Source organism: Trichoplax adhaerens, genomic scaffold (assembly GCF_000150275.1).
Source record: "Trichoplax adhaerens TRIADscaffold_2 genomic scaffold, whole genome shotgun sequence".
NCBI lineage: Eukaryota > Metazoa > Placozoa > Uniplacotomia > Trichoplacea > Trichoplacidae > Trichoplax > Trichoplax adhaerens.
This window is the reverse complement of record NW_002060944.1, coordinates 1,788,542-1,800,632: the sequence shown is the minus strand read 5'-3', so window position 1 is coordinate 1,800,632 and position 12,091 is coordinate 1,788,542. Positions and strand designations below refer to the sequence as shown.

General features: G+C 33.3%; 3 protein-coding genes across 3 annotated transcripts; 2 read left to right on the top strand and 1 right to left on the bottom strand.

Annotated features, from left to right (window-relative positions):
- Window positions 1-5,499: 5,499 nt before the first annotated feature.
- Window positions 5,500-6,538, top strand: TRIADDRAFT_20882 (uncharacterized protein; the record flags this gene model as incomplete). Its single annotated transcript, XM_002109763.1, has 4 exons — window positions 5,500-5,609; window positions 5,848-5,986; window positions 6,080-6,180; window positions 6,439-6,538. Coding segments are annotated over 4 exons (450 nt in total), but the record flags the coding sequence as incomplete, so codon positions are not given.
- Window positions 6,539-7,080: 542 nt separating this feature from the next.
- On the top strand, window positions 7,081-8,606 carry TRIADDRAFT_63615 (expressed hypothetical protein; the record flags this gene model as incomplete). The annotated part of the gene is made up of 4 exons (XM_002109762.1): window positions 7,081-7,132; window positions 7,248-7,300; window positions 7,458-7,567; window positions 7,979-8,606. 4 exons carry the CDS (start codon window positions 7,081-7,083, stop codon window positions 8,070-8,072), a joined length of 309 nt encoding a protein of 102 aa, XP_002109798.1. The 3' UTR covers window positions 8,073-8,606.
- Window positions 8,607-8,687: 81 nt separating this feature from the next.
- Window positions 8,688-11,658, bottom strand: TRIADDRAFT_20891 (uncharacterized protein; the record flags this gene model as incomplete). Its single annotated transcript, XM_002109197.1, has 4 exons — window positions 8,688-9,010; window positions 9,362-9,461; window positions 10,672-10,804; window positions 11,576-11,658. The coding sequence occupies 4 exons, from the start codon at window positions 11,656-11,658 to the stop codon at window positions 8,688-8,690; spliced, it is 639 nt and encodes a 212-aa protein (XP_002109233.1).
- Window positions 11,659-12,091: the final 433 nt, after the last annotated feature.

Here is a 12,091-nt window from a genome sequence, read left to right as displayed (position 1 = left end):
CAAGTACGCGTATAATTCAAGATATCAGCGATGTGAAATATGAAAATGCTCAGGTAATACTTCAATACGAGATTTTAATTCAGCATTCTCCAATCGAAGTGGTTCAATCCTTGCTAATTTGTTTTTAAGATTTTCAATTTCTTCCGTTTGCAGCATACTGTTTCTCTTATTCTGACTGTCAGACAATTAAAATATCATAGATTCATTAGTAGTAACGCAATTCGTAAAATCGATTTACTATCGATCGTTTTCGTAAATTACGATCGTTTTTTAATTTACATAAGGCGTCGATTTTCTTCGCGCAATATCATACAGCTCTCTTCAAGTTCCTTTATTTTGCCTAAGAAAGTTTCAGATGTATTAGATAATGATTTCTCTGTTCTTAACTTGTCGTTTTCAATTTCAAGTACCTAAAGTTATAAAAAATAGTGCAGTCAAATATTGATTACAAATAGGACATTTAGCCCAATACATTTCGTTTTAACGTTTTAAAAAAGCTTATATTTATTGCAGTTTCAATTGCAGCCTAGTACGGTATGGAAGTAATGTGAAATATGGCACCTAATACGTAAAGGCTCAACGTCGCGGCACTAGAACTGCAGTACTATTGCAATGCGCGTATGTTACGTTCAAGTCGTTTTTGATCGTAATCATTATTACTTACTGAAATCCTCAAATCTGCTTTGGTGGCCTTCATCTTATAGCAATCCAATTCTTTGCCTTGTTCCTTGTATTTTTCAAGTAAACTGAATACCGGTACATAGGAGTAATTGCAAAATAACTGGGTTAACCATGTATCGGAATCACAGCAGCTTAGTACAGTATACTACAGTATCATTACTATCGCTTACTTCTCGTGTTGGTTTAATCTTGATTCTGACTCTTTTAAAAGATGTTGTAGTTTCACAATCTCTGAATCACTCCTGCAATTAGTTTACAGTTACAGCTCTTATTTCGTATATTGAAAATTATATCAAACTATCAATTTCGTATAGCCACATACTTTTGCAGTTTTTCCTTAACGATGTTGGCTTCAGACCGTAATTTGGCCACTTCCTATATTGTACGAGGTGCAAATCACAGCTTATTAAAGAGTTAATGTTCAAGGATTATAATCGTAACTGTTGCCCATTAACTCCTAGATCTAACGCAATACTGTACGTACTATCATCATGTAACTATACTCATAAGAGAGAGAGATACGACATAATTTAACAAAATGGAGAGTACATAAGATAGATTCAGTGTGTCATCCGATGGAATTAAATTAAACTCATAGCAATGGAACCCTACTGTTAACAATAATACGAAGTAATTTGCATTGATACTTCTATAAAGTATCCTCAGATCATTTCGAACATAATTTAAAGCAACTCATGTATTAAAACTGCAATTTCGTAAATGCATTTCTATCAAATTATAGCTGTACTTCTGCAAATTGCTCGGAGGCTTTAATTTTGTCGTCAATGAATTGCTCAATTTTCTTTTCTGAGTTGGATTTCATTTGATCGACTTTGATACGATATTCATTTAATTGTTCATGATTGGATTTTTCACGCTCAGCTACAAGCTTTAAACGCCTAAATATATAAATGGACCATATTATATATCACAGAAGGAAGCATTCATAGCACTATTTGCGTTATATGCGGTAACAGCCTGTTACTAGAAGGTAAAAGTGAAATTTTAAGGCAATTCACGTTTAAATATCTCTTCTACTGTAGTCCAAAATCATCTATACATGCGATACATGGTAATAAATTTATAAGCTGTAATATACTGTATTTTGATTGAAAGTTCTCAAATTTCACTTCGTTCCGCAGAACCTACATGAAAAATTAGCGCTTAAAGTACAGTTGAAGGATGAAGAAAGAGTTTCGAAATGCAGATACATTCCAGTTGCATACTACGAGTTGGAAAACTGATGCTTATTATAAATAGTACACAGTAGTACGTCATGGAAACCCAATTCCTTATAAATAAATATTGTATATGATAGACGCACTATTCCAGTTCGAATACTTACTATGCGCTCCAGATAGAGTTCTAACTTTTACAACTAAGTACAGCATAGAATGCAAAACTTTTAGATATAGGGAACACTGTCATAATTGCTAATTAATTCCATTATTCTCGTTGCTAATCTACATATAGAATTTCGTCTGATGGCTTCCTTTAATCAATACAAACTAAAAATAATTACCTTCAAACTGGCCGTAGTCTAACCAACCCTATCTAGTAGATGCTATGTAATGTACTCTTATATTTATTTGACACAGCATATATTATACCTCATAAGTTCATCTTTACTTTCACGTTGATTTAAAAACTCAGCACGACTTGCATTGATTTCTTCATTTGTATCAATACGGGCTCGTTTGACTTCCACATCAAGAGTCTCAACACGATTTTCCAAACGAGCAATTTTCGATTTATGTTGATAAATCTCGATTGATTTATCAAAATCTGAAAAAGAATACACAGTAGGTCAGATTTCATTGATAAGTCATAATTACAGTACATGGAAGGAACGGATTTGGGAGTTTCGGAATTTCCATCTCAGTTTTGCGTCGAAGCCATTATAATTCTGATCAAATTAATCAGTATGAAATATTCAAGTGACAGCGTAAAGTATATGCATGTAATACATACTTAAGTATGTGATATACGTTACAGACATGCATGTGTATCTCAACAGATGAGAAACCTCTTGGGGATTTTCATCGCGGTTGTTGTGTATTATTACAAGTTGAACCCATGCTCATGATACTTTGCATACAGTACTTGTTTGCAGAGTAGAATATTTCAGTTTGCATTAGTACCGTACTGTGTTCTACTTTTAATAATTTACTTCAGTAGTCTACGTACAGTACGCGTATATTTTTTAACGGACGAAGCCCTAAACTCTACTTTACTTTCACTACTTTATTTATAATTTACTAGGAAAATGTCTTGTTCGTGCTATTTTGCGTAAAAGTACCGTACGGTTATTATACTGTGAATTTTAATATGTACGCGTATGTAGCTGAAAGACTGAATTAGATTTAATAATATAAAATCATTCTTTATTACTCTAATAACGGTATACGCGTATATCCAAATCGTACTGTACATCTAATTTTTAGGTCATATCTGACGAGTAAAAGCGCTGTTATTTTATTTACTTTAATTTCAGAGGTAGCACAACGTATCTATATAATAGAATAGTGACACGTATGCGATGAAAGAGCCATAATTACAAGACGTATACTTATACCTGTGTCAATATCTTGCTTGCATTATTACGTATAAACGAAGTCGTAAACGAACAGTGTAAACAATAATAATTATAACCTTTCACAGCAGAAAGAGAATTTACTGAACATTTGGACTTACCTATTGACCTCTTAACTTTGATATCATTCACAGAGGAATTATTAAATTTACTATCCAATATGTGAGACGAAATATCAGTGTTGCCACTGCACATGCTATCATCACTAACTACTGTTGGTAAGTGTTGAGAAGGCTGCGAAATTGGAGACTTTCCTTCACTGTTCAAAAACCCGTCGAAGCCTTCCACAAATCGGATAACAGCCGTGCTATCTTGAGGTGTACGAGAAAAATTCATCTTCGTTGTTATTACCTAATTACATATATATGAGTGATTTTATTATTATGATAAATATAAATTCTAAGTTTCAGGACGAAGTACGAGCATATTTTAACGGAATAGAGGGAGACCTCACTTTTAGCAAGACAGCACTTTGAAACACTACCTGTCGTGTTTACTGACAACTACGAGAACTAATGCAGTATTTTCTACAGTGGTACTGTACGGTAGTGCAGTACAGTACAGTACACTAGTACAGTACTGTACAGTACTGTACACTAGTACTGTACACTACTGCTGCACTGTACTGTACAGTACACTGTACTGTATAGTACAGTAAATTTTCTAAATTTTGGGGAATTTTCTATGACACCGGCAATTACAGTACTGCATACAGTACTGTAATTAGTTAATAATAATAATAAATAATAATAATAAGTGTGTACTGTACAGTAGGTAAGTACTGTACACTGTACACTGTACAGTGTCCGTCCTGTAAAAACGAAATCATGAATTAACGTTACTAGAAACTTTATGCTTTCTAATGGAGGGATTAAAGGTACATATCGTACTTTCTGCAGTATTCTTGCTAATATTGGATTTTTAATACTGACGAGCTTACGCGTATACATGTATAATTTTCCACGATCTAAAATAAAATAGTAAATGTAATGAACTGTTATATTTATACAGTATAATCAACTAACTCTCTTCACTTTTTTAACTGGATTATAAGCCTAAATTAGACTTCGCTCCTCTCCTTGAGGAAATTGGCGATAGCAGGAGAAGCTTACTAGATTTACGACGATTAATATTGCATATTATTTTACCTTCTGGAGTTATAAAGAAACCCTATTGGTGCAATATTACCAATAAGGATCAACTCAAAGTGGTTTTGTGTGCTATTAATGGCGCAACGGAAGACGATTACAATCAAAATCGAAATTGCTTTGGGATTATTACATCGATTAGACAGGCTGTAAGCTTTTTTTGTACAGTAGATTTCGTATTGCGCACTTTTATTAATTAACAATCATGCTACGTACAATACGCTGTTGCGCTGCATATCGTTTCATATGTAATTGCACTCAATGTAGGAAGGCCCATTCTGTAATTTATCCAAAGCCCCTTATATAAAAAATTGTGAAAGATCAATTCTGCGAATAGATTGCGATAGAACGCCCGCAGCCAAAGGTTATCTATCGACATACCCGTGCATATAAACTATATAGACTACATGTATAGCACAACACAGTACTGTTCTAAATTCGCTTTTTTGCCTCGTGGTGATTAATTATTTTTACTAATTCGACATATACTGTACAATATGTTAATATAAGGCTACGTACTTTGCTACGTGTATTCATTTGCTTTAGCATGTAACATTAACGGTTCTAAACTGAAATGACTAATCACAAAATTAATAGGTACGGAAATCACTCCGATTGCGAGTGTGTCGAATTGTAACTTGCCACAAAGGAATTTCTATTTGCTAACTATTCCTCAGCTTCGTGGCAATGCATTCCCGGGTTATGTTGATGTCGGTAAGTTTTAGTGCATATTCTTTATTCGATGAAGGAATACTTTAAATCATAAATATTACTACCGCTTTAATTAAGGTGTAAAAATATACATGGCGAGATCGTAGCTAGTATCTATTAACATATCAGGTTAGAACGAATAGCATTATCTCAAATCCTTTTTTTAAATAGAGGATGACGCCGCTTTCTTCGCTATTCATAATGAGTCAGCTACGCCGAAGAGTCCAATGTTCGCGCTGGATTGTGAAATGGTGATTTTCAAATATGGAGTTCTTTATGTAAAGTTCGGTCTACGTAACATTAGTTAATTTAATTAGCCTTTTTCCGATATTGGAATACATTAACCGATTGACGATATAGTGCTTAACAAATACCGGTGATTCCATTGCAAGAGTGGCCCTAGTCGATGAGTATTACAACGTTATCGTAGATACATATGTGCTACCGGATGATCCGATCATTGATTATAGGACAAGGTACTGTATTATTTTATGACTTTCTTGACTCTCGCTCTCACGTTCTTATGAAATGTCTTTTAAAGTTGAAATTCCTTGGTTACTCACTTATGCTAACTATTGTCATCACTGTACGTGAAGAAAGAGTCATGATGATTCTAGACGATACGACATTGCATTTATTCATAGGCTTGAAACCTCTTATTTTTGGTTAACTGTAGCCAGATGTACAGCACTTAAATCTCGCAATGTAATTTAGGTACAGTGGCATAACTTCAGACGACCTCATTGGTGTTAAAATTCGATTAAACGACGTACATGAACTATTAAAAGCTGCACTTCCTAAAGACGCTATTTTGGTTGGCCACTCTTTAGAAAACGATTTGCGTGCAATGCGGGTAACTGATATAGACTATGAAATTCATGGCATGGTCGTTTGAGATTGATGTGATAAATTGTAACTTACTATGGCACATATTCAATTTTATTAGATGATCTGGAATAACATAATCGACACATCGGTACAATTTTCTAATCCTAAGAGCCCAACAAGCAAGCCAAGTTTAAAATTTCTTGCTTCAGAGTACCTTCAGTAAGCGTCTAATACGTGTGGGTAACGTCTAGTAGCTTGATTTGTATGTATTGAGCTTTAGTTGACTATTTGCGCAATCAATATATGATACTACTATTATTTCAAACTTGGTAGGTATTTTTGTATTTCGATTCTTATATTGCTATAAGTAGTACCATATCAAATGCGGATATAGAATCATTACGATGTTAATTATCCAAAAATTCTGCAACATTTGAAAGAAAACTGTTACCGACTATTCTTTAATTTACGTCATAGATGCCAAATTCAGGAAAACGAGAATGGCCATTCTCCGGTAGAAGATGCTATTACCTGTATGAAGTTGATTCATTTACGAATTGCTAAAGGCATGTTATAAGAGCTTCTGATACATAAAATACTATAGATTGTCGATATAAATTTTAAGGAATTACTTTGATAGGTCCAGAATTTGGTCGGTGTAATTTCGATTCTGAAAGGTCTTTAATTATATTCTCAATTTCGTCTCAATTTTTTTCACTTATTTCTTAAGTAGAGGTTTCTAATGTAGTAAAACATTTCAATGTATTTTCTTTTGTGTCACAGCGTACTTAATGTTATAAGAAGATGTAATAAGGAAGGTATAATTTACATAAAATAAATCTCCTTGTCTTTCTTTTATTAAAGAGTTACAGTATATAAGGTAGAAATATAGGAAATTTCTATATCTCTCCCAATAGGAACTTTAATTGATAACTATCATGTTATAAATCAATACTACACTGAATCTTCTAATTGTTTTCCATGTTTCAATGATGATCAGGTAAAACTTAGATTAATTATAAGTACAATTTAGAGCTTCTACCAGTTCAGAGCAATGTCATTAAAGTATAATTTCTATACAAGATTGTGGGACAAAGTTGCAAAAACGCTTCTTCGGGGATGGCTGATTTTACTTGGATTCAACTCCATGAACCGGCGATAGTTAGAAAAGGTATTGTAATAATTATTACTAGCATCACAGTGTGTACGTTTCAACATACCAATATACACGGATTAGATCATTTTTTCAATGTCGTAATCATGCATTAAACTGATGTTTATTCCAGCGTCATGCTGCTCTGAAAACAACGAAGAGGTTGAATGCAGTCCAAAATTTTTAGTAAGTTGATCCGGGTAGTTAATATTTCTTATAGTGATCGCTGCTGTATATTCCATAGCTTTTCGCTATTAGTTTATGTAGATCTGTGCATAATCGTTTAGCTTACGAAACGTCATTATTTGGGACGATTTGCCAAGAAGCTATCTATACTTCATAGGATGCGTTATCAAAAAGTGATCAAAATATAGGAAGAATATATAATGCTCTTCAGACGAAAACTCTATTTATAGTTCTACTTGCAGGTGGTGATTTTGGTGAATTAGCAAGGTAAGGGATGAGTTACTTATAAAATCTCGACTAATCACATACCTGTGATCTAAGTTCAAGGCAACTTACTACGACATCGTGAATTAAATGTGATAAGTTAAATCACTATGTTTTTATGTAGAATTGCTTTTCTGTACCTGTTCGTCAATTTACGAATGTGTATTATACAGGATTGTATTAATGTAAAACCCGATTGCTTACCTATGTGTATAATGCTAAGATAGTATAAATGGCTATCACATCTTTACAATTACGTTAATAAATATGGAACTTTATTCTCTATGCTTACAAAAGTATTTACTACATTTTTGAATTGCTGTAAATTAAAAAATTAATGAATATCAGTGCAGCATGATACTGCGTATTGTAACGTTTATCTATCTCACATAATATTATTCTAATAATGAATAGGTTAAAGGCGAGCAAACATATACCAGAAGCAGAAATTTGGAAATACATAAATAAGAGACGTAAATGTTATGCGTTTTTTGCATTAAAAATGTAGATACGAAAGCTGGCTTCATTTCGTATCGAATTAACCTCGGGTGATAGAATTTATATACTCGTTATGCAGCTGCAATAACGAGATTCATATGAAACAGTTATGTTCATTTTTGTAATTAATATAACATAATTATATTAAGCTACAACAATAAACAACGAAGTTTTAGTTACGTATTATCGTAAAAAAGTACTTAAATATACCAAGTAAGAATAATAATAATTATTAACCCATTGTGAATGAAAGTAACAAACGCTCTGAGAACATAGATTATGAATACAAAAACAATTGATGTAATAACCGCTAATTACACGCTACGCAACGATTAGTAATTAATACTCTCATTACCTGTGTTAAAAGAGGTTAGACTTTGAAAACAAATCTGTCTTTGGATGTATTTTTAAACATATTAGTAATCAATTCGCACATATTTCGAATGGATTTCCTTAATCGGGTTAGGCATAGCGGCTGCAATGTCTTTATAATATCGTACACACCTTTAAGAAAGTTTTTAAGGAATGTTATGGAAAATAATCGATTTACTACATATTCATACATTTACATTACGTTATTTATTACAGTCTTAACTATGCGTAGAAACAGAAATTGTCCATTGTTTTAGTAATTTGTTAATTTAACTATCACACCAGACATCTGTAAGTGAACCGTTATAGCATTAATCAATAAATGCCTAAAAGGATATGTAATTCTTATAAATATTGGTCCTTTACCACCATTGATATAACAGACGTAACAGTACCCATCTGCGGATTGATTACTAATTAAGTAGTATTGTGGTAAATATTTGAATAATTGAAACTTGTGATATTCATAGAAGTTTATAGCTGGGATATTTGATGTCAAAACGTGAAGGTAAACCGCTTTGCAGTCTAGTCTCTCTTGCTTTAAAAATCTGATGAGGCTCGTTAGAAGAAATGATGCTGAAGTAAACATGATATGAATTCAGAATAGAACATCATTAAATGATATCAATAAATTCAACTGTAAATTAACCTGCACTTAGTAATATGAGGTTATAAAACGCCCGTTACCCTAACGGGTCTTCCTTACATCAATGCTAACTCGCCAACATTTAAATTACTATCTGCAAAGTTATTAGTGAATATTAATTACTAGAAACTATCCATTCAATTGGACAACTAAAATCACATAATCGATGAGAAGCGAGATATCAAAATTTTTTTATTAAATCCATGTACTTGCTACACCTAAAAATAGGAAGTATAGCTTCGTATTGTAACGCATTTATAAGATTTAACCGTTTAACTTACCAATACCACAACGGCGATAATCAGGAATTACTCCTAAACTTAGTACATAAGCTAATTCGACGTTTTGATCGGATAAATCGTCATAAAGTAATCCATAGTCCTGCAAGCGTATTAAGATCGAAGAAAGTCATAAGTTCATAAATAATCGCATACTTATTTCGAGCAATTTTCGATAGCAAGCACCTTGCAGCCGTAATCGTCAACTTTAGCATTATCATTACACAGCAGGGAAAGTAGATAAATACCTGCCACGTTGCTGATGGAAACACCTCGTTCTAGGATTAGCTGCGTTTTATGCAGTATAATGAGATTTACGTATTGTACAGTACTAGTGTACGTATATTTTGATCAGAATTCACTTATACTCTAGTAATTTTTTCACGCTAACATTGCATACATAGCATACTACAGTAAGATGATATTATATATTAGGCTACATTTGTTAGATTGTGTACTAATATGATGTATTACTATATATACACGTACAGTATTAGTCCTATTAATTGAGAATAGTAGGAACTTTCAACACGGTTCCTGGTATTAACTCTGGATAGCAATATTCTATACAGCTGAGCCTCATACAAACTGCTTCTTGTATTGTACATTTTGCACTATTTATAAACGTTTGATATCCTTATGAGCTTTATAAGCCAGAATTTGTTGCAGTATCGCCCTAACACAAAATACTGTATATACAAAATTTCTGCTCCAATGGACGATATCTTCTTTGGTCGCATTACGTTTCTAATTTGATAGTACGGTAGTACTGTGCAAGTAAATCCATACGAAGTTCTACAACGTAATATTTTATCACTGTAAACAATAGCTTTTAGGGCGTAAGCGGATGGTTAAAACGCTTGCATACCGAGAGAATAAATAATACAATTCATTTATTTATTGTTAGATAAAGCATAACTAGGTATGCAAGATCGATTAGTAAAAACTAAATGGTATAATAATATAGTTAAAGCGAAATAATAAAACAGTTTCTTTTCCTATCACAACATTCAGGTATCCGTGCGTAATACAATGAATGACATGATACCAGATCAGCTCTGAAACTGTTCACTATTCATACTCGTATCGAGCCAATGCTACATACAGTGCTGTATGACTGTATTTAGTTGGCAGAACTCTGGCGAAAAATGTACCAAAATTTTTTAAAGAAATATAGGATTATTATATTATATATGTACACGTAGAAAATGATCCCTAGTGACTAGTTGTATGTCTGTAAGCAGCAAAATACAGTAGAATATCTGCTGTACTGCACAGCACATTGAACACAAAGGATATATCGTTTTATATACCTCTCTTTGACAATCGTTTTTGGATTTAATTTCGACAATTATCAGAGCTATTATCCTGGATAAATTGTCAATTCCTGCTCTTGTGTAGTACTTACTCGATGACGTTATATCCCTATACCACTCATCAGAGTAGCTAAACGGTAAAAATAAGTAGTAAGTGTGTGATTTTTCGTGTTTAAGTTAGTAAATGAACCCAAACTATAGCTGTTAGAGCCATCAGTAAATGTACACATTTATACGCGTACGTAGATCTGAACGCCAAATGCACTTAAATTGCCAAATACGGGTTAACTAATTACTGTGAGTAGACAAAAAAAATGTTCAACACAACTTAGGTAGGCCAGTAAAGTCGAGAAAGTTGTCATAAGCCTATTCATTCATTTATTTACTAACCGCAAATAAGAAATTACAATGCACTAAAAATTCGAATAAGTATAATCAAAACCGACTCCGAATCAGTTAGATATACCGCGTACAGACGGCGAGAATAAAATATAGGCTGAAAGGAAATACTAAACCTCTAAGTTTCTTTTAGCTGCATGGCATCACCTCGCTTGTCTAGCATACAATAGAGTGAGTAAACGCTAATACTGTTAATGTACAGTATGTAGAAGGCGTGAAGTACAGAACCGTAATTTCAAGACTGCATTTGCAATGTTGCAAACGAACATTAGGAAAACCCAAAAATACACAATAAACAAACAAAACCAATAATGTAGTAGACTAGCAACAGGGACTACCAATAGCAACATGTGCCATACATAACAGTAAAATTCAACAACGATGACGGATACACAGCAGTGTTTTGGTAATAACCGCAGAGTAAAAGGTTCGGTTATGTACTGGTACTGTAATATCATGTTAAAGGTAACTTATATATAATATACACGACGACGTAACTTACTTTAAAGGGAATAACAACCGACAGACATGTTGAACCTCATTGAAATCATCAGATCGCAGAGACCGAAAACTTAAGCCTTCCATCAGATCAATAAATGCTTTCGCAACACATAAATATAGCTATTTAACAATTGTCCATGCATTTTCACTTATTCAATTAGTTGCACTCATTTGTCCATCTACGTATGGAGACGTAGCGAGTAAAATGGAGATTGGACATGGACAGAGGAAACAGTATTTTTATGATTTACGATTTAATAATTTCTTCCTTTTAGTACTTTAGTATGGTATCACCGACTTAACGTTGTATTTCAATTGAAGGTGGTTATAACGATGTGCTGTACTGCACTGTACACTTATTGTACTGTACAGTACAGTACAGTACAGTACAATACAGGAAAGTCTGCGGTACTGTACAGTACAGTTCTTCTTTTCCATACAGTACAGTACAGTACAGTACAGTATGGTCTCTGCTCACTTCTACAGTAGTGGCCCATGTGCACTTGTACAGTACAGT